The sequence below is a fragment of the Herpailurus yagouaroundi genome, unplaced genomic scaffold (genome assembly GCF_014898765.1).
Source record: "Herpailurus yagouaroundi ecotype Mexico unplaced genomic scaffold, PumYag 77, whole genome shotgun sequence".
NCBI lineage: Eukaryota > Metazoa > Chordata > Mammalia > Carnivora > Felidae > Herpailurus > Herpailurus yagouaroundi.
This window is the reverse complement of record NW_024412388.1, coordinates 23,704,557-23,732,301: the sequence shown is the minus strand read 5'-3', so window position 1 is coordinate 23,732,301 and position 27,745 is coordinate 23,704,557. Positions and strand designations below refer to the sequence as shown.

At 43.1% G+C, this 27,745-nt stretch overlaps 2 protein-coding genes across 4 annotated transcripts in view; one reads left to right on the top strand and one right to left on the bottom strand.

Annotated features, from left to right (window-relative positions):
* The window catches only part of ZCCHC17 (zinc finger CCHC-type containing 17), a 61,355-nt gene extending 45,598 nt beyond the window's left edge, over positions 1-15,757 (bottom strand). For 2 of the 3 annotated variants that reach the window (XR_005787918.1, XM_040467452.1), the window contains exons 1-2: positions 15,632-15,756; positions 6,960-7,080 (exon numbers count right to left, since the gene is read on the bottom strand). Coding sequence is in view for 2 of the 3 variants with exons in the window: in XM_040467452.1 (XP_040323386.1) it covers positions 6,960-7,080; positions 15,632-15,756 (246 nt within the window). In the remaining variant the exon portion in view is untranslated. Of the gene's footprint in view, positions 1-6,959; positions 7,081-15,631 lie in introns of all 3 variants that reach the window. The other variant, XM_040467463.1, reaches the window with a different exon arrangement.
* Positions 15,758-15,914: 157 nt separating this feature from the next.
* Positions 15,915-27,745, top strand: part of SNRNP40 (small nuclear ribonucleoprotein U5 subunit 40) — a 34,643-nt gene continuing 22,812 nt past the window's right edge. Inside the window, exons 1-4 of the mRNA XM_040467436.1 lie at positions 15,915-16,095; positions 18,329-18,458; positions 19,848-19,941; positions 21,134-21,299. Coding sequence (XP_040323370.1) covers positions 15,952-16,095; positions 18,329-18,458; positions 19,848-19,941; positions 21,134-21,299 — 534 coding nt within the window. The 5' untranslated portion in view covers positions 15,915-15,951. The remainder of the gene's footprint in view (positions 16,096-18,328; positions 18,459-19,847; positions 19,942-21,133; positions 21,300-27,745) is intronic.

The following is a 27,745-nucleotide window of genomic DNA, read 5'->3' as shown; positions in this document are numbered from 1 at the left end:
ATTCAGACTGGCAGGTATGTGCGAACACGTTAAGAACACCGGTGAGATGGAAGTGTTGTCAGATGGCATGACAGTATCTAGGGATGCCCAAGTCCCACACCTACTGAAATCCCCAAAGGAGGTATTTCAAGAAAAGGAACAAACAGCAAAAAATCTAGTCACACTTTCCATTAGCTGGGACTGAAGCCTCCAATCCTAACACTTAAATAATTTGGGACAGATTATGGAGGACATCCTTTTTTCCTAAACTTCGAGTCAAACCAGACTATATATAGCCTGCTTGATTTCACTCCAAACTAGCCTTGGGTTTTATCAAGACAACTACAGAAAAAGCCAATATACACACATCTGGCAGAACCTAAAAAGAAGTAATCACAGGGAAAAAGAGTTGTCTCCAAGTCTTTTGTGGATAAATCATTATCCCAAACTCTATCTCTACCTCTCATCCATCCTCTAGCCTACCATCCAACCTGTGGACCGGGATTAAAGTTGTCACTACACTCCATATTTATCACCTAATTCATTATTATTTATCAGGTATTCAATACAATCTTATAAACTTCATTTTTTCAGTGACTTCAATTAGTTGTTTCATCTTGGGTACTCTCTATTTCAGCCTCACAGTAACTAAGAGAAGGGGCATGAACAGGACAAACCCTGCAGCCCTGCTCTCCGCTAATCTACACTGAATGCTCACTACATGTAAAAAGCTGTTCAAGGTGCTTCACATAATCCTCGTGATACCCTATGATATTGGTGCTCTTACCATTCTCACTTGATAGATGACAAAACTTATGCATGGACAGACTAAGTGACTCACCCAGTGTTCAAAGCTAGGAGGTGGCACAGCTGGGATTTGAACCCAGTGAGTCTTAACTACATTAGGGCTACTCACGGGCTCCTTTTAATTACACAGTTCTAACACAGAAGCAATGTGACATTTGACATTTCATCTGTTCCTGGGAATGATCTTCAGAAGCGTACACGATAGGTTTCCATGCTGCAGATGAGGTAGAAGGACACAGGTGTAGGAAGAGAATGGGCTTTGGAGCAAAAGATTGGCTTCCAATCCCAACCCTGTCATTCCTGACTTGTGGGATCTTGAACATGACTTGCCTTTCAGGGCCTAAGTTCCCAAATGTATTCACTTCCTGCTGCAGATAACAAATGAGCACATAAAGTGCCTCGCAGCTGTATTTGACACCTAATGTACATTCAATAAATTGCAGCTTTTTAATAATTTATAGTTCAAGACACCGATGCACAAAAAGGTTGGCGACTAGTGGAAACAAAACACAAGGCACAGAACCTAAATCCCTTGATGTCTAGTCCAGTCAGGGCCCCTAACTCCACCAAATACCATTACTCACTTCAATGTTAGGATGGAAAAAGACTTCCATTAGCCTCATTTATTTTATTTTATTTTATTCTATCCTATCCTATCCTATCTTATTTTATTCTATCCTATCTTATTTTATTTTATTTTATTTGGGAGAGAGAGAAAGATAGCAGGGAAGTGGGGCAGAGGGGGAAAGAGGGGGGGGAGGGAGAGAGAGAGAGAGAGGGAGAGAGAGGGAGAGAGAGAGGGAGAGAGAGGGAGAGAGGGAGAGAGAGAGAATATCTCAAGCAAGCTCCATGCTCAGTGTGGAGCCCTACAGGGGGCTCAATCCCATGACCCTGGGATCATGACCTGAAATCAAGAGTTGGACATTCAACTGAATGAACCACCGAGGCATCCCCATTCACCTCATTTTATAAATGGACACTTGAAACTAACTCTCCAAGATACAGCATTAATGGGTTAAGAACCAGAAGTTCTAAAATCCTCTTCTGTACTGATGAATGTGCTACACTGGGGTAGGGACCAGACAGTCCCAAAGAAGCAGTACAACCAGGCAGATGCTAGTACTTGAAATCAAGGTAAAGTGGAACTGAAGAAGGGACCTTAGACATTAGCTGGTACAATCCTATCATGTTTCGAATGAAGAAAGTGAAGACCAGAGACACAAAGTGCTTACCTAAGCCCACAGAGCAAGTTGTTTTCCGTAAAATAGAGCCACATGGATAAAGATAAGACTGTAAGTTTTTAATTACAATAAAAGCAAATCTCTTCTTTCTGGACCAACTAAAGGCTTTTGCTCCACAGTTCTAAAAAGATGGCTGAGGTGTTTCATACTGCATAACCACATTATTAAAGGGCATAGTTATCTCACAAACTTAAAAGAAGCATCTGGAAGTTGGAGCCCAACTGGCTTTGCTGCTGTAAATTAAGACCATCTCACTTTTCAATCCTGAAACTCCAGTGTCACATTACGATCTTTTGAGAAAAGATCATTAACAGACCTTAATTTGGCTTCTCCCAAAAGGGAAAGTTAATGTGTTCCAGAATGGATGCAGTCGAGTGTTCAGTCAGGCAAAGGCATTCTTGCCGATTTCCAGGGCCAGGTGTTTCCATCACTGTGTCTCCTAGGGTGCAGTCAGACTTGCAATGAACAGAATGGCACCTGCTGCAGATGATCACACAGTCTGCCTGGTGTCCCAAGAATAATTAGTCAAATAGCTCAGGGGGAAAAATTCAGTAATTATCTCAACTGAACTCAGGACTTAGGTAAAATGAATCTGCCATCTTCAGATTAGAGGTTGCACTGGCCTTGGAACTAGTTAGCCCCATAATGTGAATGAGAAGCTTGAGGCTCAGAGACCTAAGTTGCCTGTCCGAAATCACAAAGGTAGAAAGTAGCAAGAACAGAAGTTTCCTTTTTACTTTGTCCCATGCTATTTCCACCTCACCAACACCAATTTCCCCTCCGCATTTCTTTGGCTATGGCTGGGCTGAGCCAAATCCCAACTCCCACTGCTATGCTTGTACCTGCTACCAGGCTGCACTGACGTGGGCACTAAGATGCCTCTCCGAGGGTGGGAGAAGGACGAATATTGGCTTCTCAGCTGTTTGGCTGCTAAGCTGCCCAGCCCTGCTGAGCCTGCTCAGAGAAGAAGCGCTAGGTTATAGGCTGCACCACCAGTTTTCTTCAAGGATGATTGGTCCTGAGAGGCTTGGGTTCCATTGTATTCACACATTTACTGAGCACCTATAGGCGAGATACCACATCAGGTACTGTGAGATTAAAACTTTAAAAAAAATTTTCAGCCTATTTTTAAGTGAATTTGAAGTAGTTACCAAGATATATGAGACAACCCTAGCACTTGCTCTCCAGTAACTCACAATCTAGTGGAGGAGACAAATACATACACGAGTAACAATCCTACAAGACACTGCGATAGGGGCCATAACTGAGAAAGAAACAAAGGACTGTGGAACAACCAGATTTACCGTCTACCTTCCTCCTCTACCTCAATTCAGTTGAAAGAGTTCTTTTAGGGTTCTTTCGGCTCCTCCATGCATTTATGCACAGGTGCACAACCCCAGGTGCAGTTAGCAGAAAGCAGACTCGGAGAGAGGACTTGATTTAAAATCCCAGTTTTAGGGGCACCTGGGTGGCTCAGTTGGTTAAGTGTCTGACTTTGGCTCAGGTTCCTGGGTTCAAGCCCCACATCGGGCTCTGGGCTGACAGCTTAGAGCCTGCTGTGGATTCTGTTTTTTTCTCTTTCTCTGCCCCTCCCCTGCTCATGCTCTCTCTCTCTCAAAAATAAATAAACATTAAAAAAAAAAAAAAAACTTTAGGGGTGCCTGAGTGGCTCAGTCGGTTAAGTGTCTGATTTCGGCTAGGGTCATGATCTCATGGTTCGTGGGTTTAAGCCCCACGTCGGGCTCTGTGCCGACAGCTTGGATCCTGGAGCTTGCTCTGGATTCTGTGTCTCCTTCTCTCTGTTCCTCCCTCCTCCAAGAATAAACATTTAAAATAAATAAATAAATAAATAAATAAATAAATAAATAAATAAATACTTAGAATAAAATCCCAGTTTTTGCCATTTATTAACCATTGGGCAATTACTTAACTTTTGAGAGACGTTTCCTTATCCGTAAAACAGAGTTAACAATTTTTTGGAGAGAATCAAAGACAGAGTGTGTCAAAGTGCTGACATATGTTAAGCTTACAAAGTTTTTGAGTTTCAATGTAACAGGGTCTTGGGGCGCCTGGGTGGCTCAGTTGGTTGAGCGTCAGACTTCAACTCAGGTCATGATCTTGTGTCTCGTGAGTTCAAGTCCTACATCGGGCTCGCTGCTGTCAGTGCAGATCCTCTGTCTCCCTGTCTCTCTACCCCTCACCTGCCTGAGCACGCATGTGTGCTCTCTTGCTCTCTCTCAAAAATAGATATAAATTCATAAGTAAATAAATAGAATTTAACGTAACCAGGTCTTCTTTTAAATATCAGGCACTCATTAAATGTTTGTGGATGAAGGGGTGCCTGGGTAGCTCAGTCGGTTGAGCATGCAACTCTGTTTCAGCTCAGGTTATAATCCCAGGGTCATGGGATCGAGCTCTGCATCGGGCTCTATGCTGAGCATGGAGCCTGCTTGAGATATTCTCTCTCTCTCTGCCCCCCCCCACCCCACCCCCTGCTCACGTGTGCTCTAATAAAAAAATAAGAATAAATAAAAATGTTTGTAGATGAATATTCTGAAAAATAGTTTCTTCTTTCTGATTTATCAAGCAACTTCTCTCTCCCTAATTCTATTCACCTCTAAACCATCATTTTTCAAACTGTGCTCCTGAAATACTAAGCTAGAACTACTAAGTTCTCTCCAAATATTCTCCTAGCCCATCCATCCTTAATAGTAAAATATATAAACCCTACACTAATTCAAGTCCCACCTCATTTAAGAAGCTGTCAGTCGGCAGCCACTTTAAAAATCTGAGTCAGGGGGCGCCTGGGTGGCTCAGTGGGTCGGGTGTCCGACTTCGGCTCAGGTCATGATCTCGCCCTCCGTGAGTTCGAGCCCCGCGTCAGGCTCTGTGCTGAGTGCTCAGAGCCTGGAGCCTGTTTCCGATTCTGTGTCTCCCTCTCTCTGACCCTCCCCCGTTCATGCTCTGTCTCAAAAATAAATAAACGTTAAAAAAAAATATTTAAAAAAAAAAATCTGAGTCAGTTTGTGAAAGGGAACAGCACTCTTCTGTCTTTTGTGCAACATCTGACAAATGAAGGCTTCGTCGCGAGAAAAATCAATTTCATCTCTGGTGCTACTACTTCCTTTTCCTGAGCCCTTGTACCTACCTCACTGATCTTTGGAGATACCTCGGGCCTTAAAGAAAAATATAAAGGCTCTGAAGAGCAGAAGTTTCCTATACGCTAGAATGTTATTAACCTTTGTATCTTGACTTCATATTACAAGTCGGGACTGACTTAACAGGAGTCAAAAGCCACGATTATCTACAACCGACTGACAGACACAAAGTCTGTCCTCAAAGGCTTTACATTATTAGAAGATGAAACTTTTGTGAACCCTAAAGCAAGTATGAATACCACAGGAATGATACTGTGAAAATACCATGGGCACTCATAAGGCAGTAAAAACAATTTTTTGGCTCTACTTTTGCTTTGAGAAGAGGAAGGCAACATTAATGAATTCCTACTGTATCTCAGGCATTGTTTTTACAGATGACAGCTTATTGAACCATCAGGGCAATCCTCTGGAAGGAGTTATTATCTCCATTTAACAAATGCGAAAACTGAGGCCCCAAAGAGAGTAAGTGGCAGTCTCGAGTAAAAGCGCCAGGACAGGAATCCAGGTTTTGTCTGCTCTCCAAATACAACGCCTTCTTCCTCAAAGGCCGATCGTTCATTCAGTCACCAAAGATGTGATGAGCACCTATTATTTTCCACCCACCTACTTGGGACTGAGATACACAACCACGAACCAAACACTCAGGGCTCTGTCCTCATGCAGCTGAGTATCTTGTGAGGAAGACAGACATTACACAAGTACGCAACTACAGGGTGAGCCTATTGATTTATGGTGGGGCAGAGATCTCTGAGGAGACGGCGCTAGGGTTGAGACCAAAAACATGAAAAGAAGTTGGTGGGAGAGTGGGGTAGTTACAGACAGCATATGCAAAAGTCCTGAGAAGGAAGCAAGCTTAGAATACTCAGAGTTGTAGGGAGGCCAGTGTGGCTGGTGTGTAAGGAGAATGAAACAAAACCACACTGTCCACGTAAGCAGAGGCCAAGTCATGTAGGGATCATGAAATTGTTTGGATGAATTCAAGTACAATGAGAAGCCCAGAAGTGCGAGAAAGCAGCATGTTCAATCTGTTCTAGATGTTATTCTGACTGCAACGGAAAGAACAGATTGGAGAGGAACTACAATAGACATTGGGGCCCCAGTAAGCCAGGTCAAGAGATGGCGGGCTTGAACTAACGGGGTGCCATAGGGGTAAAGAAGTATACAGATAAGAGATGCATTTGGGAGGTAGTAATGACACACGTTGCTGGCGGACTGGAGAGAGAGGAAAAATCAAAATCAAATCAAGAGGAGAAATGAAGGGCGAGACCCAGACATTTAGCATGGGTACCTGGAAGGGTAGTGGCTGCATCTGCTGAGATGAGAAAGACCAGAAGAACAGATTTGGCTAGAAAAGGGAAAAAATTAAGGGGCCCCTGGATGGCTCAGTCAGTGAAGCATCTGACTCTTGACCTCAGGGTCTTGAGTCCGAGCCCCACGTCTGGTGTTGAGATTACTTAAAACAAACAAACAAACAAAAAAAAACATTTCTAGAAAGAGAGAAAGAGATAATAAAGGGAGAAAGAAGAGAGAAAATTCAGTTTAAAACATAAATTAGACCCGCTGTGAGGTATCCAAATGAAGATGTCAAGTATGCAGTAGGGAGTCTGGAGCTTAGAGGAGGTACAAGTGGTAGCCAGACACTCCTCAAGTCCTTCCTTTTGGAACTGCAATGCTTAACATATTCTCAAGTGGACAGGAGCTCCAGACCCAGCAGCTTTTCACCTTCAGTCCATGCTTAACATAAAGAGTAGGTGTTCAAGCCAAAAGAGTATACCTCTCCTTGGAAAATAGTGTAGAGAGCAGGCAAGTTCTCCATGGTCTCGGGTCTTCCTGAATTCATCCTTGATGTTCTATGGCTCCTCCATTTCTCCTCTGGTAAAGCTAATTCAAATGTCCTATCACAAAGAAATAAGACAACACTATGAAAGACATCTGCATTAAAGAAGAAACGTGCACATAACCCACAGCTCATCTCTACAGAGTAACAGCATTAGATTTAACACCATGTGCTTTCATCCACCTCGCTCTTGCCCACTGTGATCACGGTAAGTTGTGGAAACTTCGCTCTCTCTCTTTTTTTTTTTCCAATTTGATACCTACCCAAAGGCATTAGTCTGGTTTTTTTTTTGTCTTCTAATTGCTATTATTACTATTCTTTTGTCAAGGGAAGGCTTTTGAGATGTGCGTGTGAGGGACTGAATCTTGAAAAAGGGAATGATAGTAGCAATAAGAGCTAACGGTTATCAAGAACTTACTATATCCAGGTACTGTGCTAAGCACTGGACATCCAGTATCTCATTTAATCCTCAAAACTCTCAAGATGTAGGTTGTATTCTTATATAAATGACTTCCAGAGGTCAAATTACTAGGCCTATGTCAAAAAGCTAGGAAATACTGAAGTCAAATTCTGGCTGACACCAGAGTCCCCATCTGTTTCGTTTTGTTTTGTTCTGGTAGTTAATTTACGTGATGTCTACACCAAACACGGGGCTCAAACTTACAACCCCGAGGATCAAGTGTAGGATTCTCTACCGAGTAAACCTGCCAGTGCCCCCTACCCCCGCCTGCTTTTAAACACCATGCTAGGGGCGCCTGGGTGGCGCAGTCGGTTAAGCGTCGGACTTCAGCCAGGTCACGATCTCGCGGTCCGTGAGTTCGAGCCCCGCGTCGGGCTCTGGGCTGATGGCTCGGAGCCTGGAGCCTGTTTCCGATTCTGTGTCTCCCTCTCTCTTTGCCCCTCCCCCATTCATGCTCTGTCTCTCTCTGTCCCAAAAATAAATAAAAAACGTTGAAAAAAAAATTTTTTTTTTAAACACCATGCTAGGTGTTAATCTGAAGTGACTTTCAAAAGAGACAATAGCTTATTTTTTTCCTTATAAAACTAAAACCACACATGCTCATTTTAAAAGTTCAGATGATAATACGTACAGTCATAATAAAGAAAAAAAATCAGGGGCGCCTGGGTGGCGCAGTCGGTTAAGCGTCCGACTTCAGCCAGGTCACGATCTCGCGGTCCGGGAGTTCGAGCCCCGCGTCGGGCTCTGGGCTGATGGCTCAGAGCCTGGAGCCTGTTTCTGATTCTGTGTCTCCCTCTCTCTCTGCCCCTCCCCTGTTCATGCTCTGTCTCTCTCTGTCCCAAAAATAAATAAACGTTGAAAAAAAAAATGTTTTTTAATTAAAAAAAAAAGAAAAAAAATCACTCATCATTCAATTCTGTTTATATTCTTTAAAATTTCTTTATATATATATAGGTTTTTTAATGGAATCATGAAATTATTAACCGTTAATTAACAATCATTTAAAAATATATTTTAGTAATTTATACACACACATATGCACTTGTATGCACCAATTTTATTTATGAATCATGTTAAAATGCAGACTGCAATTCAGTAAGTCCGAGGTGGTGCCCGAGACTGTGCATTTCCACAAGCTCCCAGACGATGCTGATGCTGCCTGAGTAGAAAGTCTCACAGCTTTGGGTGTGTCTGGGTGGCTCAGTCGGTTAGGCATCTGACTTTGGCTCAGATCATGATCTCACAGTTTGTGGGTTCGAGCCCTGCGTCGGGCTCTGTGCTGACAGCTCGGAGCCTGGAGCCTGCTTTGGATTGTGTCTCCCTGTCTCTCAGCCCCTCCCCCTCTCGTGCTCTGTCTTCTGTCTCTCAAAAATGTATACATGTTAAAAAAAATAATTAAAAAATTAAAAAAAAAAAAAGGAAAGTCTTACAGCTTTGGAGTTGGAAGGGACCTCAGTCTCCTGGTTTTATCAGAGAGGAAACTAGCAGTCCAGTGGCTTTTAACCATGCCACTTTACTCTGCCGAATAAAATCAGTGCTACACAAAGATAAATCTAATGGTACTGCCCTCAGTTCGGTTTTTCCCATTTACATTTGCCAACAGTAAGACTTGAACCTCTATTTTCCCTAGATTTTCATAACCAAATACTTTCTTTTCTCCTCAATTCCCAGCACAACCCCTCACTTTCACATGATGGCTCTGGGTCCTGGTTTTGGAAACTCTACCTGATCTATAGCATCGTCTATTAACTGCACTGCCTCACTTAAAACAGAACTGAAAGAAATCCCACCAGCTTTCCAAACCCTGGTTCTTGTATCATCCCCAGGTTCCTACATCCTTGTCCTTGAGTTACATAAGACAACTTTGCAAATTTGCAAAGATCAACCCAGTGTGAAAAGGAGCAGGGTAATGATGGCGTCCACATATTGGGCTGTCCAGGATGACAGGGCCTAAAGACTAGAAGAAGTAGGGGCGCCTGGGTGGCTCAGTCGGTTAAGCTTCTGACTTCGGCTCGGGTCATGATCTCACGGTTTGTGGGTTCGACCCCCCGCATCGGGCTCTGTGCTGACAGCTCAGAGCCTGGAGCCTGTTTCAGATTCTGTGTCTCCCTCTCTCTCTGCCCCTCCCCCACTCGTGCTCTCTCTCCCTCTGTCTCAAAAATAAATAAGCATTTAAAAAAGTAAAAAAAAAAAAGACCAGAAGAAGTGATGCAATGTTAACTTTCTGATGATAGTAGTTACAGTGTGGTTATACAGGAGAATGTCCTTGTTTGTAGGAAAACTAAAGTATTCAGGGATGATGGGACATCAGGTCGGCAACTTAGCTCGCAAATGATTCATAAAAAAAATGTTATTTGTACTGTACCTCCAGTTTTGTGACTATTTCAAACTTGTTTTTTTAAATGTGCATGCAATTAAAAAAGAAAAACATCCTGCTCTCCCTTCTCTCAAGCAACGTGAAGCTCATAGAACAATATTAAATTGGTAAGATACTGTTTTTTGTTTTTTGAGAAAAAGCAACATGAGCAGGGGAGGGCCAGAGAGTGAGGGAGAGAGAAAATCCCAAGCAAGCCACACACTGTCAGCTCAGAACCCACCCCCCCCCCACTCCCCGATGCAAGGCTCAAACCCATGAACTGCGAGATCATGACCTGAACCGAAACCAAGAGTCAGATGTTCAACCGACTGAGCCACCCAGGCGCCCCAAATTGGAAGATATTTTAAGGCATCTTTGGAACTTCATTTCATGTGTCACCTTACTGATCTGGCCAAGATTGTTGTTGCTGTAGTTAAGTTTGTTTGAATTTAGATTTGTTGTGGTTGTAACAGAACAATAATAACTAGATAGAACCCTAAGAGTTAAAGGGATTTTAATTTATCTTTAACCTGTGCATACGAATTGAGAGGAGAATCAGTTGATAAGTAAAAATACTGGGATATGAGCAAAGACAGAATGACTCCAGAGCCTGCATTCTCAACCACTATTCTCCATGGCCTCAAAAGAATTCACAGTGCACATCTAAATCTTGTGAGAATTTCTAACATGAACTAAGTCCCAACATTAGAGATTCCAAGGAGGAGTCATCGTCAGGAGGGCATTATTCATGGATGAGGCTATGATGAGCTGGGTCTGGATTAATTCATCTAAACATATAACCAAGGATCATTTCTTATTTGGTCTTCTGTTCCTCATACCTGGTATGCAGTAGGTACTCAAAATTTTGTGGGTTTTTTGTTTGTTTGTTTTTAAAGTTTATTTATTTTTGAGACAGAGAGAAACAGAGCATGAACAGGGGAGGGGCGGAGAGAGAGGGAGACACAGAATCAGAAGCAGGCTCCAGCTCTGCTGGACCATCAGCCCAGAGCCCGACGCGGGGCTCAAACTCACGGACTGCGAGATCGTGACCTGAGTGGAAGTCGGACGCTTAACCGACTGAGCCACCCAGACGCCCCTGTTTGTTTGTTTTTGAATGAGTGAATGGCCTCACTATACGCCAAACACAGGGAAAGAAAGAAGGGAGAAAGCATTCTGGTCTAAAGAATGTAGAGGAAATAACTTCCACCCAATATGTTGGCTAGATTAGAAGGGGGAGATTTTCAAATGCCACAATGGTAGCCAAACTTCCTCCTTCCCATCAACTTGATAGAATGACTATCTGAGACAGATGCTTCTTCCTTTTTGAACTTCAGTCATGGATTGATTGAGAAAATGTCCAAAAGCAGGAAAGAGAATAGTAAAGTGCAAAGAAAAACACAAAAAACGGACTCATAAAATGTGAAAGATGAAAAGGAATCATTCCCCTCATTACTTTTACTTAACTGAAAATAGGGCTAACAGAGGTCAAGTGACTTGACAGAGGCTGCTTACAGCCAGCCATTGGCACGAGACCCCATGACCAGTACTTACGCTCTACCCCACACTGTTCTTAGTCAATAATCTTGGAGGTCCTCTCTAAGTCGTCTGATAACAACAGCTAGTGTTCGAGTATTTATTTGCTGTACGTTAACCTAAGAGCTTTACTTGTCTTAAGTAATTTGATTCTCTTTCGGACCACTCGACAAGATAGGCAATTATCATTGCCACATTATAGATGAAAAAGCTAAGACATGAGAGAAGCTAAGTAACTTACTCAAGATTACAAAGCTATGAATGATGAAGATGGGATTCAAATCATATGGACATTTTTTCTTCCCTTTCTAGATTGTGAAATTCTTCTGTGCATGCCCTTGTCTTACACAGTATCATATCCACCCCCCTCCAAATCTGCAGCGTCTAGCACACTGAAATTTAGAACTGTCTACTGAAATACTGAAGTACTTCGTTTAATCCTACTTCAAACTGTTAACTCATCAGTTCAGCGCATTTACCGATGTTTACGCCAGGCTCTGTGGTAAGCACTTCATAAACCTCCCTTCAGGCCTTAAAACAACTCTACAAAGTAGGTATTCCTGTGTACAGAAATGAAGTAAGTTGCCCAAAATGCATGGCTAGAAAGAGACAAATACTAGGCCATTCCAAGGGTCATATGCCCAGGCCACTGTTACTGCCCCTTTCAACACAGTCCCTGTCCTCACAGACCTCCTAGTCTGGCAGGGATAATGGTAACCATTTGCAATGCAATGTGACCAGTGCTAAAACAGTGGCTAGGTTCAAAGTGCTGAGAAAACAAGAGACCAAGGGTTTGGAGGACACAGGGAAGTTTAAGAGGTGACAACTGAAGAGGACTTTAAGGATAAATGGAAGTCCTATAGCAGAGAACACTGTTCTCTGACCTCATTAGAATCCTAATCTATCGACCTCTACTTTCTTCCAACCTGTTAGCCCTCTCCAGCTTGGACTCCATAGCCCATCATTTTATTTTATTTTATTTTATTTTAACGTTTATTTATTTTTTTTTTTGGGACAGAGAGAGACAGAGCATGAACGGGGGAGGGGCAGAGAGAGAGGGAGACACAGAATCGGAAACAGGCTCCAGTCTCTGAGCCATCAGCCCAGAGCCCGACGCGGGGCTCGAACTCACGGACCGCGAGATCGTGACCTGGCTGAAGTCGACCGCTTAACCGACTGCGCCACCCAGGCGCCCCGCCCATCATTTTAATAATACCCTGACCACCCTTTAACTCCTTGTCTTTACAGCTCACCTGTCTGGCATGAGTGAAGTATGGTTGCAGACAACAGAACCCATGCCAGCTAAGATAAGCCAAAAGGGAGTTATCGCCAGGGATCATGTGGCTTACAAAATTACTTGAAGGGCTATGGGAGCAGGCTCTGTTAGAACTTACAGGAACAAGTCCTAACCCGCAAAATAACTCTTCGCCATGATCAAGAAAGTTATGGCTATCATTGCAGAAAGTCACTAAACCAGAAAGTTGGTGACTAAAGAGACATCAGCTCTGCTACGAAATTTGCCAGCAGAATTGGATGGCTCTCACTCTCTTTGTCTCCACATCTAACTCAGTTCCAAATTCAATTCTCACCTTAGGTGCAAAGGAGTCTACGAAATCGTTTTTGGCATCTCAGAATTTTCAGTAAGAGAAGGCAATGTGCGCTGCCTTGTAAGAGGTAGAGGTAGAAACGTGTGCTGAGCAAGTCAAACCCACAGTCCTCACCACCATACCTTGGTATGTTTTCTGCACGCCGGCACAGAATAGCCTGATGTTGCTAGAAAAAAATTATGATCTCCAACCTCAAATCTGCAAGACAATTCTACATTTCTCTGGTCACACAATTCTCCCACGATCTACAACGTCTTTCACACCTTCTGCAATCTTCTCAAATCTCTGATCTCCTCTCACTCTAAGCATATGATCACATCACCTACTTTACAGAGAAAATAAAAGCCATGAGACAGGAATTCATTTTATCAGTACCAAATATACAAACAGACTGTACCTACTGCCTTCATTTCCTTCTTCCTTTCTATTCACTGGAGAAACTGTCCATCTTCCTAAGGTTGCTCTAACTGTACTTTGGATCCCATCCATTCCCACGTTTTCACAACACGATCAATGACCCAATTTCTCTCTCTCTCACTTTCTCCTTCACCCTCTCAGTTGGATCCTTGGTGACCCCTCATCTCCTTCAGCTTCCACATCCTCTCCTCTCCTTTACAATCTTATGTATGAAAAATACTCTGTAGATTCACTGCCTCCATTTCCTTTCCTGAATCTCTGCCTCATATCTGGCTTCTGGTCTCATCACACCAACTCTCACAAAGGACACCATAAGCTCCATGATGATAAAGCCAACAGACATGTTTCAATTCTCATGTTATTTAAATTCCAGGATTTTCTAAAAAAATTTTTTTAACGTTTTTTATTTATTTTTGAGACAGAGAGAGACAGAGCATGAACAGGGGAGGGTCAGAGAGAGGGAGACACAGAATCTGAAACAGGCTCCAGGCTCTGAGCTGTCAGCACAGAGCCCGACGCGGGGCTTGAACTCACGGACCGCGAGATCATGACCTGAGCCGAAGTCGGCCGCTTAACCAACTGAGCCACCCAGGCGCCCCAAATCCCAGGATTTTCTAACACAGAAACTTTTTCTAACGCAGAATCTTTTTTTTTTTTTTTAAAGATTTTATTTTTATGCAATCTCTACACCGAGTATGGGGCTCAAACTCACAACCTCAAGATCAACAGTTGGCACACTCTACCGACTGGACCAGCCAGGCACCACTACACAGACCATTTCCTGCTGCTGAGGCAACATTCCTCTGGTCCTCCTCTATAGCTCTTGTGTTTCTCTTGTGGACTCATGCTTTCATTCTTGGCCATTACAAGTTGGGACCACTCAAGGTTCTCTTACCCACACTTATGGCTCATATTGTCACCTATATGCAATTATTCCCAAGTAAATGTTTCCCGAAAACTCGCTTCTGAGTTCCAAAGCCGTATTTCAAACTGCCTCCTGGATATCATACCACCTCCCTCTTCTTCTTCCAAAAAAAGAACTACCCTGTTGCATAAGCCAGAAACCTAGGACCTACAGTTTGATTTCTCTCCTTTCACTTCCTAAATCCAATCCATCATTAAATCCTACTCATTTTACCTCCTATATATCTCTAGAAAACTGTCCAGTTCCTGCAGTTGTACAAATACCTCAGTCTTCATTGCTAATAGCTCTCACCCGAGTAGTCTATCTGTACCTATCTCTCCTCCTATCTGTTCATGCTACTGGGCCTGAGGGATCAAGCCACTCTCCCACCAGACCACCTCCCTCTCCCCCATAAAAAACATCCAGTGGCTTCCCATCATTCTCACAGTAAGATTTCTGCACCTCTACCCCCCCTCCGGCTACATCCTGTACGAGACTCTCCTTCATCTCCTCTGTATTGGCCACAGTGGCCTCTTTTTGCCTTTTAGTCATTTGCCACAGGGCCCCTGCACATGCTGTTCTAGATGGAATATTCTGCCTTCCTCTCTTGACCTAAGTAATTAGAATTCTCCCTTTAGGTTACCAGTTCAGGCACCTTTTGTTCACAGATGCCTTTCTGCTTATTTTAGGCACGCATAACATCAGGCCCCTCTCTTAGGCAGCACTATTTTACAGTTCTTAGTGAGATCATTGTTTTTACATGTTTGCACCACCAGACTCAAGCCCCTGAGGTCTGGGACCATGTCTGGTTCACAATGTATCCCGAGGCTCTGCACAATAAGTATCAGTTGGACGATTAAGGAGGAGACCTGGTTCCCACGTATGAATCCAAAACTCTCAACAAGACCGTACTCAGGAGAAGCAGGCGTCGGACATTTCCCTCATCTCTGTTTCTCTGAGGCACAAAGCAGGCCCTAGTACAAGGCTGCACCATCAGTGGTAGAAACAAGCCGGCCTCCTCAGCCATAGAGGAACCTGGTGGAGCTGGGAGACAGGCCTTTCCTCCCAGGAAAGCGTCCGGCACAGGGTTCTACACTGCAGGCGCTGGACAAACAAGCCAGTCGTCGAGAGCCCCAGGCGGCCGCAAAGACCCCAACGCTCTGCCCCAGCCTAGAAGCGGAACCCACGCTGCTACCTACCGGCGCGGCGAACTCTGGGCCCGCCTCTGCCTCCTGCAAACCTTCCGCTGACAAGGGCCAGGCTCAGGCCACACAACCGAGGCGCCGCCTCCAAATGCCGCAGCCACCCACCCCCGACCTTCCTTCCACTTACTCGGTATCAGCTCCGGGTCTCCCCACCGCAGCATTGCGCGAAACGCCAAAACCCAGACAGCGCTTCCACCCACAAGACACAGCGCGCCTAGGTGGGACTCCAGCTCTACCCACCAATCCTGGCATCGTACTCTCGTGACGCCAGGAAGAGCTGACCAATAAAAGAAGAGCGTTCAGGGGGCGGTGCAGAGGAGATTACTGGAAGCCGATTGGTTTCTCCAAGCCGGAAGTTCTGGGGGAAGAACTAAGTCGGAACCAATCGCGCGGTGCCTGAGCCTGTCGGCGCGGTCAGCGGCGGCGCTGAGAAGAGCGGTTGCCGCCATGATAGAACAGCAGAAGCGCAAGGGCCCAGAGTTGCCGCTGGTACCAGTCAAACGGCAGCGGCATGAGTTGCTGTTGGGAGCGGCGGGGTCGGGCCCCGGAGCCGGGCAGCAGCAGACGGCGCCGGGAGCTTTGCTGCAAGCGGTAAGTGAAGTAGGAGGCGGCCTTCGGCCCTCAGCTCATTCTTCATCTCCGAGAGCCCTGCACCGGGAGATCCCGCACTGCGGGGGCGGAACGAGAATCGCTACCTGCAGTTAAAGCAGAAAACTCTGTAAAAGCCGTCGACACCCCCCCGCCCCCCACCCCCCCCCTCCCCCCGCGGATGCTGCGTTCGTTAGCCCGTCGGACTCCTGTTTTCAGCGTCTCGACCACCCTGTGGCGTGGCGTTAGAATTAGAGTTTAAGGACCTTGAACTCAAAACCAGTACCAGGGCTTTCTCATACTTAATCTCCCAGGGATCCGACATAGAGTCAACATTCAGAAAAGTTTGTAGAATGGACGGATGAATGAATGAGTGAATGAGGGGAGAAAGGAAATGAGTGACAGCGACTCGCTTTGGGACTTCGGGCAAGTTGCTTTCCTCTTTACCTCTCAGCGCTAGTACTGTTACTAACAACAACCGAACAATAGCTAACATTCATCGAGTCCTTGTGTTAAGTACTTTGTACATGAAAACTCTGTTAATCTTGGTTAATAGCTAAAGAGGTAGGAACTGTTAGTATCCTGTTTTGTAAACTCTTATCTGGTAAATGATAGAAACAGATTTTAAGCCCAGAATCCATGCTCCTAACTGCGTTTCTTGTGAGATAGAGGTAATGATCACACCTCTCCTCCTGGACTGTTAGGCTCAGATCAAGAAATACATGGGTCTCCTGTCTCAACCTCTCTGCCAGTCCATGAACAAATCGTGCTGGCACCCTCCTCAAAATATATCCCAAATTGCGACCACTTCTACCAACTCCATCACTAGCTCCTGGTCTAAGCCATGATCGTCTCATCTGACAATTGCAGTGAGGTTCTAACTGGTATTCTTGTTTTCTGCTCTTGTCTGGTCAATCTGTTCTCAGTCCAGCAGCCAGAGGAATCCTGCTAAACGTTAGATCACGTTACCCTCTGCTGCAGACTTTCGGTGGCTTTCCACTTCCCCCAAAGTTAAACCCAAACCCTTACAGCCTTTTGCCCTCTTTCCCTTTACCGCTCAGATGTGCCAATTTTCCATTGCTCACCCTGCTCCAGTCACACTGGCTTCCATGTTCTTGCCCCGAAGCCTTTTCATATGCTACACTCTACTGAAGTGCTCTTCTTCAAAATACCCGCATGGTTTACACACTCAGCTCCTCCAAATCTTTGTTCAGATACCACTTTATCAGTGAGGGCTTTCCTGACGACCCTGTTCTAAGTTGCAATTCACCATATGCATTAACCCACATTGCTTTTTTTCCTCCATAGTACCTACCACCTGCCATCTGTTTTATTTGTTTTCTCTCTTCCTCCCTCCTCTTCCTCCTTCTCTCTAGAACACAAACTCCATTGTTTGTTTTTATTTTGTTCAGTACCGTTTTCCCAGTGCCTAGAGAGTGTCTGGCACATAATATATTTTTTTTTAATAAATGCATAAACTGGAAATGACTGAAGAGGTTTGGGGATTACTGATAGTGTACTAGTTTTTCTCTCTGACAAGAGTATGCGGTTTTAGTGACTTGTCCAAGCCTAGGCTTAGTGTCGAGACCATAATCAAAACTACTTTCCCCAGTAATCTGTACCCTGCGGAGTTGTTGGGAAGGTCAGTTCACTCATTCATTCATTAAATGAGCTAGAGACTGGGAAGACAGTGTTGAATGACGCAAGCAGGGTCCCTGCACTCACAAACCTTTTGTAGTGGGGAAAAAGGACGAGATACGTTAAAAATAAGGTAAACTAAGGAAGGTAATTGCAGGTAGTGATAAGTGCTATGGGGAAATACAGTAGGACTAACCGAATGCAGAGGGAAGGTGTGGTGCTGCTTGAGTTTGAGTGTCAAAGAAACACTTTCTGAAGTGGAAACATTTGAAAGGAGCTAAACACAGGAAGATCTAAGGGAAGAAGATCCCAGTCAGGGACAACAACAAGGATAGAGATCCTGAGGCAGAAATGAGTTTCACATGTTTGAGCAATTACAAGTTGGCTATGGGACGGGAGCAGAATGAGGGAGTAGTTAGAATAACAGATAGACACTGGACACTTCAGCAGGACCGCGTCGCATTGGAGGCAGAAGTTCACGTGAGAAAAGTTGCTGTTCTCTAAATCAGAAGAAATCCACTCGATTATTGTTCCCCGTGTCTTTTGCAGCCTCCTTTGCCTGTATGCAGTGACTACCCTATACTTCTGTCTTGTTTAGGGACCTCCCAGGTGTTCCTCCCTTCAAGCTCCAATCATGCTTCTCTCAGGACATGAAGGGGAAGTGTACTGCTGCAAGTTTCATCCCAACGGATCCACCTTAGCATCTGCAGGATTCGATCGACTGATATGTAAGAGAGTTTTTGAAGCTGGAGTAATTGTTCTTTGCCAAATAGTGATTCTTCTTTTAAAACCTTCAGTGCCACAGAAGGTATCAGTCTGAGCTGGTCACATCACAAACTGCCTGGCTAACATGCTGAAAGAGTGTCATGAAAATGTTGAGTGATCTTGGGTATAGAACTCAAGGTCCATGTAGTACAGGAGGAATCATGTTACTCCTTGGAAAGTGAGTTGTCCTAGTTTGAGGGTATCTTCCTCATGGAGGCAAATCTTGAGCTGATTTAGCCAGACAAGAGATCTAGGCATACCAGGTTAATGGAAGTAATGGAGAGATAGCTTTTCCTTTTCCCAAAGGTGTGAGGCCTTCCTCTTGATCCACTCATAGAATCCTAGCATATGAAAAGAAGGAGGGGACATGGGGATCCTAAAGTGGCAACTCACTTGGATAATCTACCTGTACGTCATCAGGATCATACGGCATTTAGATTCTCAGCTGCTAGTTGGGAATACCCATTTTTCAGAAATAAGTAGAAAAAATCACTTCAGAAGAGTCATGAGAAAAAACAAGAGAGAAGATACCAGAAATATCTGACTCTTTTATCCTGGCATCGTTTGTTGTATTGTGAGATTAAGTGAGTCCTTTAGCTCTTTGCTTATAAGATTGTACCTCAAGGTAGATGATAGCTGTCTTTGCTGTCTTGATGTAGGTATTCTAGTTCTGTGATCCTTCAACTTAACAGTGACCAAGCATCTGGAAGAGTTGGGAATCTTTGCAGAAGATTAATTAAGATCAATCCCTTAAATTGATGTGCTTAATTTCATCAAACAAAAAAATGGTTTATCAACAGAAGAATACCATATGTACATGCCTTATTGCATATAGAGGTGCTCCTTAATAATACTCAAGCCTCATTCCTTGCTAAACCAAGCTGCCTGAGGACAGGAACCGTGTCTATTCACTTATCTAATTTTACCCCAGCATCTGGCTTGTTACGGGTACATGGTACATGTGGAATGAGTAAATGTAATATAAAGTCATTGCCATGTGCCCTTCAAGTCAGTTTGCAGCTTCTTGGGTTTTCTGTAAGTGCCATCATTTTGCAGTTCTCTTATACTCATAGCAGACATGTAGGAGTGAGTACCAGCTTTTTTAACATTACAGCAGAAAACTTTCAGATTTAAAAAATTAATTTTTTCAACCTTATGAAATATGAAAATACGGCATTACTTTTGTTTTAGTGTCAGGAAAATCGGTCCAGCTGGGAGAACCAATAGGGAGAATACTCCCAGGGAGTATAATTTCAAAACTGTTGTGATAAATTTAGAAGTACCTTTTCTGTGGCCAATGGTGACTTTTCTTTTGCGTAGTAATGATCACAGAACCCCTGTCTCCCTGACAGTGCTGTGGAATGTCTATGGTGACTGTGATAACTATGCCACATTGAAGGGACACAGTGGGGCGGTGATGGAGCTGCATTATAATACCGATGGCAGGTGAGTAGTTCGCACAGTGGAATGACAGCTGCTTCTCCTACGAACTTGTCTCGGCATCCTTTCACGTTGCATCCTTGAGTTTTCTCTTTCAGGAGACTATGCCATCAAAAACTACTGCATTTTGAGCAGCTACTTTATTATCCTATCACTGTTAAGCCAAGTTTGGTGTTTCTTGCTCCATGTACGCATACGTGAATACATCTCTATCACCTAACATCGACAGCTCAGGCAAATTTGTTTCTTTTTAAAACAAAACAAAATGTAATTTGCATATGCAGATATCAGTTATTTTTTTTTAATAAAAACAATAACGTTTCTTTTGAGAAACTCAAAAACATAAATGAAAAAATAGCCCATATTCCTACCACTCCAAAGTTTATCACTGTTAATCTTATGATATGTTTTTCTCAAGTTTTTTTCCTACTCAAAGCCATTTGGTTTTTCGTATACGTTAGAGCTTCATGTGTGATCTTTTCTGCTGCTTTTTTCCTTACTGTTACTCACCTGTTGTATCTGTATCATAGTATACATTTTATCATAAACATTTTAATGACCGCATAATTTTACAATAACCTAGGTAATATAAAAATGTGATCATACAAAGTCATTTAATCCTATGAGGTATTTTAGTGAACATTCATTGTTTTATACCTCTGGCCTCTAAAATCTTAGGGTCCCGGAATCAACTGGTACATAACCTTGTATACATTTTCCCTGTTAGTATTTGAGTAAAGAATGCCTTATGAAATCAATTATAACTTAGAAATCATTTTTGGAAACAAAGTAAAAACTTTACCGAGCCACCAGGTCAGGAACTGGCTACGGTGTGTCTTCACTCTGCAGCAGGGAGTGATTAAACATTTCCAGATGGGAAAATGTCTAAAGTGTTGTCTATCTCAAAGGAGAAAAAGATTGAGAAACCTACCGGTATTAGGTTGTAATACATCATGGGGACTGACAGAAGGAAATTTTTTTGACATTGCATAGAGTAGACCTTGTAACTGGGTCTAGAAAACCAGCAGGATTTTGTTCGGGAGGGTGAAGCATTCCTGCATCATGTGTCAAACTGTCAGAGCACAACCTGTCAGTGGCCTTAAAGAGTAGCACGTTTTGGCAAGTGTTGTGTGTGGGCGGGGAGGGGGTGGGTTGCCGTTGCTTTTCTTCACTTATTTCTTTTTTGTTCTTCTTGTAGTATGCTCTTCTCCGCATCCACAGATAAAACTGTGGCAGTATGGGACAGTGAGACAGGCGAGAGGGTTAAAAGGCTGAAAGGACATACTTCCTTTGTGAATTCCTGTTACCCAGCCAGGAGGGGCCCCCAGCTTGTCTGCACTGGCAGTGATGATGGTACAGTTAAGGTGGGTGTTGTCTGTCTGTCTGTTGCAGTTTCTGAGGTTACATAATGGGAGCCTATCTTGCTTTCCACCTGTGCCATACACTCCTCTCCACAACTTTGCTTTAGCGGTCATTTCTCAAAACAGAGGCCTTTTAAAATAATACGTTTTTTTTGTTTTAATTTTTTTTTTTTTAACATTTATTTATTTTTGAGACAGAGAGAGACAGAGCATGAACAGGGGAGAGGGGCAGAGAGAGAGAGGGAGACACAGAATCTGAAGCAGGCTCCAGGCTCTGAGCTGTCAGCACAGAGCCCGACGCGGGGCTCGAACTCACATGACTGCGAGGTCATGACCTGAGCCAAAGTTGGACGCTTAACCGACTGAGGCACCCCTAAAATAATACGTTTTAAGTATCCTCTAGAATAATAAATATTAGAACCATGTGGAACCATTGTGACGTGAAACGACATGAATCACCCAAATTGAAGTTTTGACTCAGCTATTTACTTAATTATGTGATCTCAGGTAGTTCACTTTCCTGATCCTGTTTCTCAATCTTTAGAACAGTGACCGTAATATACATGTCTTCCAAAGCTGTTGTAAAAGTATAGTCACTATATGAAAAGGTCAATATGTGGTTTAGTAACAGGGTCATTTATTTAGTCCAGTGATTTCCAACCTGTCTTCATATCAGACTCACCTGAAGAACCTGTTAAAAATACCCAGATTCTAGTTCAGTAGGTCTGGAGTGAGAATTTTGGGAGCTTTTGTTTCTGTTTTCTTAAATTTTTTTTTTAATCTTTATTTATTTTTGAGAGAGAGAGAGTGCAAGTGGGGGAGGAACAGAGAGAGAGGGAGACACAGAATCCAAAGCAGGCTCCAGGCTCCAGGCTCCAGGCTCCAAGCTGTCAGCACAAAGCCCAACGCGGGGCTCGAACTCACAAACCGTGAGATCATGACCTGAGCTGAAGTCGGACGCCCAACCAACTGAGACACCCAGGCGCCCCAAGGGAATTTTTGTTTTTAAATTAAGACATTTTTTTTAGAAGAGCTTCAGGTTGGCAGCAAAATTGAGGGGAAGATACAAAGATTTCCCATATACCCACTGCCCCCACATGCACAGCCTCCCCCATTTTCCCCACCAGAGTGGTACATTTTTTACAATTGATAAACCTACAGTGACACATGATAATCACTCAAAGTCCATAGTTTTTGTTGGGGTTCACGTTTAGTGTTATACATTTTGTGGTTTGGGACCAGCATATAATGACATGTATCCATCACTGTGGTACATTTCAGAGTATTTTTCCTGCCTGGAAAATTGTGCTCCTTCTATTCATCCCTCCCACCCCTGGCAACCACTGATCTTTTTACTGTCTTCAGCGTTTTGCCTTTTTGAAATTGGCTTCTTTTACTTAGTAATACGCATTTAAGATTCTTTCATGTCTTTTCATGGCTTGATAGCTCATTTGTTTTTAGTGCCAAATAATATTCCATCATCGGGATGTAACAGTTTATCCATTCACCTACTAAAGGATATCTTGGTTGCTTCCAAGAGTTGGTAATGATGAATAAAGCTGCTGGAAACATCTACGTGCAAGTTTTTGTGTGGACCTAAGTTTCTCAACTCTCTTAGGTAAATGCTAAGGGCCGTGATTACTAGATCATATGGTAAGAGTATGTTTAGGTTTGTTTTTTTTTAATGTTTTTTATTTTTGAGAGAGAGCACATGTGTGTTCAAGCGGGGGAAGGGCAGAGAGAGACCGAGACCCAGACTACGAAGCGGGCTCCAGGCCCTGAGCTGTCAACACAGAGCCCAACGCAGGGCTCGAACTCCCAAGCCGTGAGATATTGACCTGAGCCGAAGTCAGACACTTAACTGACTGAGCCACCCAGGCACCCCTGAATGTGTTTGAGAAACCACCAATCTGGGGCACCTAGCTGGCTTAGTCAGTAGAGCGTGCAACTCTTGATCTCAGGGTTGTAAGTTTGAGCCCCACATTGGGTGTAGAGATTACTTAAAAATAAAATCTTAAAAAAGAAGGAAAGAAAGAAAGAAACCACCAATCTCTCTTCCCAAGTGTCTATACCATTTTACATTCCCACCAGCAATGAACGTGAGTCTCCATTGTGCCACATCATCATTTGGTGGTGTCATTGCTTCAGATTTTTGCTCTTCCAATAAGTGTGTAGTGGTACCTCATTGTTGATTTAATTTGCATTTTCGGGATGACATTTGATACGGAGCATCTTTTTATATGCGTTTTGTTATCAGTGTATCTTCTTTGGTGAGATGTCTGCTATCTTTAACTCATTTTTTTTAATCATGTTGTTTTCTTATTGTTGAGTTTTAAGCGTTCTTTGTACATTTTGGATAATAGTCCCTTATCAGATGTACAAATATTTTCTCCCTGTCTTGTGGCCTGTCTTCTCATTGTCTTGACATTGTCTTTAGCAGGCAGAAGTTTTTAATTTTTTTAAATTTTTAAAAAATGTTTGATTATTTTTGAGAGCATGAGAGCACACCAGCAGGGAAGGGGCAGAGAGAGGCGGGGACAGAGGATTCAAAGCAGGCTGCGTGCTGACAGCAGAGAGCCTAATGCAGGGCTCGATCTCATGAACCAGGAGATCATGACCTGAGCTAAAGTTGGGATGCTTAACCGACTGAGCCACCCAGGCGCCCCCAGAAGTTTTTAATTTTAATGGAGCTCAGCTCATCAGTGTTTTATGGGTTGTGCTTTGGTGTTGTGTCTGAAAGTCTTTGCTAAACCCAAGGTCATCTATGTTTTCTTCTGTTACCTTCTCGGAGTTATATTTTACATTTTATATTAGGTCTGTGATCCATTTTGAGTTGGTTTCTGTAAAAGGTGCAAGGTCTGTGTCTAGACGCATGTTTTTTCATGTGAATGTGCAGTTGTTCTAGTACCATTTGTTGAAGAAACTCTGTTTGCTCCATTGTGTTGCCTTTGCTCTTTTGTCAAAGATCAGTTGACTATATTTATGGGGTTCCACTTCTGGGCTCTCTATTCTCTTCCACTGATGTATTCTTTCCCCAGTACCACGCTGTCTTGATTACCGTAGCCTTATAGTAAGTCTTGAAGTCAGGTAGTATCAGTCCTCCTCCTCCAATCTTTTCCTATCGTGTTGGAAATCTTGGGTCTTTGTCTCTCCACATAAACATTAGAATGAATTTGTTGATTTCCACAACACATTTTGGTTGGGATTGCATTGAATTTATAAAGTTGAGAATGACAAAACTGAGTTTTCCTATCCATGAACATGGAAAAACCATTTATTTAGTTCTTTGATTTTGTTCATCAGAGTTTTGTTTTTTGGGGGTTTTTTGTTTTGTTTTTTTAAACTATTTTTTTTAAAGTTTACTTATTTATTTTGAGAGAGACAGTGTGAGCAGGGGAGAGGCAGAGAGAGAGAGACGGAGAGAGTGAATCCCAAGCAGGCTCTGTACTGCCAGCACAGAGCCCTATATGGGACTGAAACCCACCAACTGTGGGATCATGACCCGAACCAAAAGTTGAACACTTAACTGACTGAGCCACCCAGGTGCCGCCATTCATCAGAGTTTTGAAGTTTCCTTCATTTGGATTGTACATATTTTGTTAAATCTATACCTAAATATTTCTCTTTTGTTTTGGGTGCTAATGTAAATGACATCGTGTTTTTTAAGAACCAGGATTTTTTTTTTTTTTTTTTTTTTTTTTTTTTTAATGTTTATTGGGGCACTGGATTACTCAGTCAATTGAGTGTCTGACTTTGGCCCAGGTCATGATCTTATGGTTTGTGGGTTTGAGCCCCATGTTGGACTCTGTGCTGATAGCTCAGAGCCTGGAGCTTGCCTCAGATTCTGTGTCTGCCTCTCTCTCTGCCCCTCCCCTGCTCACGCTGTATCCCTTTTTGTCTCTCAAAAATGAATAAATGTTTAAAAAAATGTTTTTTTAAGTAAAATGTTTATTTTTGAAAGAGAAAGCATGGGGGTGGGGACAGAAGATCTGAAGTGGGCTCTGTGCTGACAGCAGAAAGCCCAGTGTGGGACTTAACTCACAAATCGGAGACCATGACCTAGGCCAAAGTCGGATGCTTAACTGACTGATCCACCCAGGTGCCCCACGAACCAGGATTATTAAACATGTTCCTCAACATGACTTGATGTAGCAGGTCTGACATTTTGGAAGCCATTGATCTCATCCAGCATCCTCATTTTATTTTTTTATTATTGTTTTTATTTGAATATGGTGATACATAATGGTACATTAGATTCAGATGTACGACATAGTGATTCAACAAGTTTATACATTATGCTATGTTTACCACTGCATCCTCGTTATCAAATGAGGAAAATGAGGCCTAAAAATACTTATTTCAAGAGCACACAAGGACATACTACTCTGTAGTACCACCATTTTTATTCTTTCTTTGGCACTAATTTGGTACTCTGGGAAGTATTTTAGTGATTAAACAAGGAGGGACTTGAAAGGAGTATATCCGAGAAACCACACTAACCTTGTGATTGTTGCTTTTTAAAATGAATTTGCTTTCTTTTCATAATTAAAGTGGTGACACTGACATACTGAATCGTCTGCTTGGAGATACTGTCCTACTAAATCATTTTTATAATAAACCCAGTCACTTGGAGCCTGGTGCTTAGCTAGGAAGAGAGTGTATGGCTTAGGAATGATTCCAAAGCCCAGAGCTCTTGATCTCCGTGTGCCATGGTTGGAGAGTCTTCTTTGTAAACTGATTCGCCAAAGGGCCTTTCAAAAGGTGGTAGGAGACGACAGGGCCCTAAGGAATTTTACCCAGGGCCTGCTCTATCAACATCTAGGAACTCACTCCTGTTTATTTTTGGCTTTCCTTCACCTTTTCTCTTACTTTCTCTCATTTTGCCTTTCCTTTACCTCTTTCCTCATGTTTGCCTTTCTGTCTCTCCTCGGCTTTTCTTTTTTCAACTACTCCTTTGTGAGTACATGTTTGTGTTTTCTGTCCTCCTTTCAGTTTCTTGCTTCTCTTCTCCTCTAATTAAACATGATTTGAAATCAGTGTTTTAACTTTATCACTCAAGCTAATATTTATCTTAGTGTGCAATATGTCACATCAACTAAAGGTGACTGTTTTTTAACCAATTTCTTATTCTTAATTTCAACATATTTTTTATAATTAATGCTTTGTCGAGCAGCCTTTTACATATGCCTTTTAGTTAGTTATCAGGTTGGAATGCTTTGTTGATTATTTTCTGTTTTAGGTTTGTAGGTGTAGGAATTTAATAACCTCTGTTTCTCTAAGGGGGGAACCTTGTGTTAATTTGACGTATCAGGATTCGCAACAGAAGATGAAGCTTTCAGTAATGCTTGCATTTTCAGTCTAGAAATGGCATCCTGAGCATTGTCCATACTAGTAGTTTTTTCTGTTGCTTTTAACAATATTTCATACTGTTTTTCACAGTTTTTTCATATTGTTTTTAGCAATCTATTCTTTCTTGTAAAGTACCTAGAAAATCATTTTTATATCATATCGTATGTTTAAGGCATATATATTACTATAGATGTGATATATACACACATACATATAAATACAAATTGTTACAATTCAGTCCTAGTGCCATTATGTAGACGAAGACACAGAAGGTTTTCAGGTTAGAGGTGGAGGTGTGGGCCATTGTGACCCAGAGTGGAGTATGAGGCCCAAGTGAGGTGAGGAGAGCATCCATGCAAGTTGGGGGCAGTCCATTGTAGGGAGATGGGGACTGAGAAGGGTGAGGAGGGCAACCACATAACACAGGGTCGGTAGCCCAGAATAGGGAATTGAAGCGGGGAGCAGCCCAGCATGGAGAGTTGGTACCCTAGCAGAATAAAAGGGTCATCTGTACGTTAGTGGAGTAGGGGGAAGTATGGGTGTCACAGCCTGAGCTGAGGGTGTCCACATAGTGTGGGAGCAGTTTGGGTAGGGAGTCTGGGGCTGAGGCTAGCATTCCTGAGGAAAGGCAGCCTGGAGAGGGATATTAGAGCCAGAGCAGGGTGAAGGGGGTATTCATACAAAGGGATGACCCATATGGGATGAGGAGGGGTTCACATAAGATCAGCCCAGGATGGGAATCACAGTTCAAACAGGGAAGGAAGGGGAGAAGGGTAGAAAAGGATGTGGGAGATTGGTTACATTCAGGAAGCTTGATCAGATAAGTAAATATAATAACGGGAGGCAGGTTTCTCATTGTCGGAGAAAGGAGTTACCAATGCAGGAGGGAAAACTAAAATGCATCTTGTGTTGTTGGTATTGAACTGGAAGTGTCAGTGTGAACTGATAAACATTCAACACATAAACAGGCGTAGAAGAAATAGGAGATGTAAATGGGTATTTACAGGTGTGTGTGTGTGTGTGCGTGCGCACCTATGTATGCATATATTGGCAACTGTCCACTGAGAGGGTTTAGGAACAACAGTCCAAAAGCAATGAAC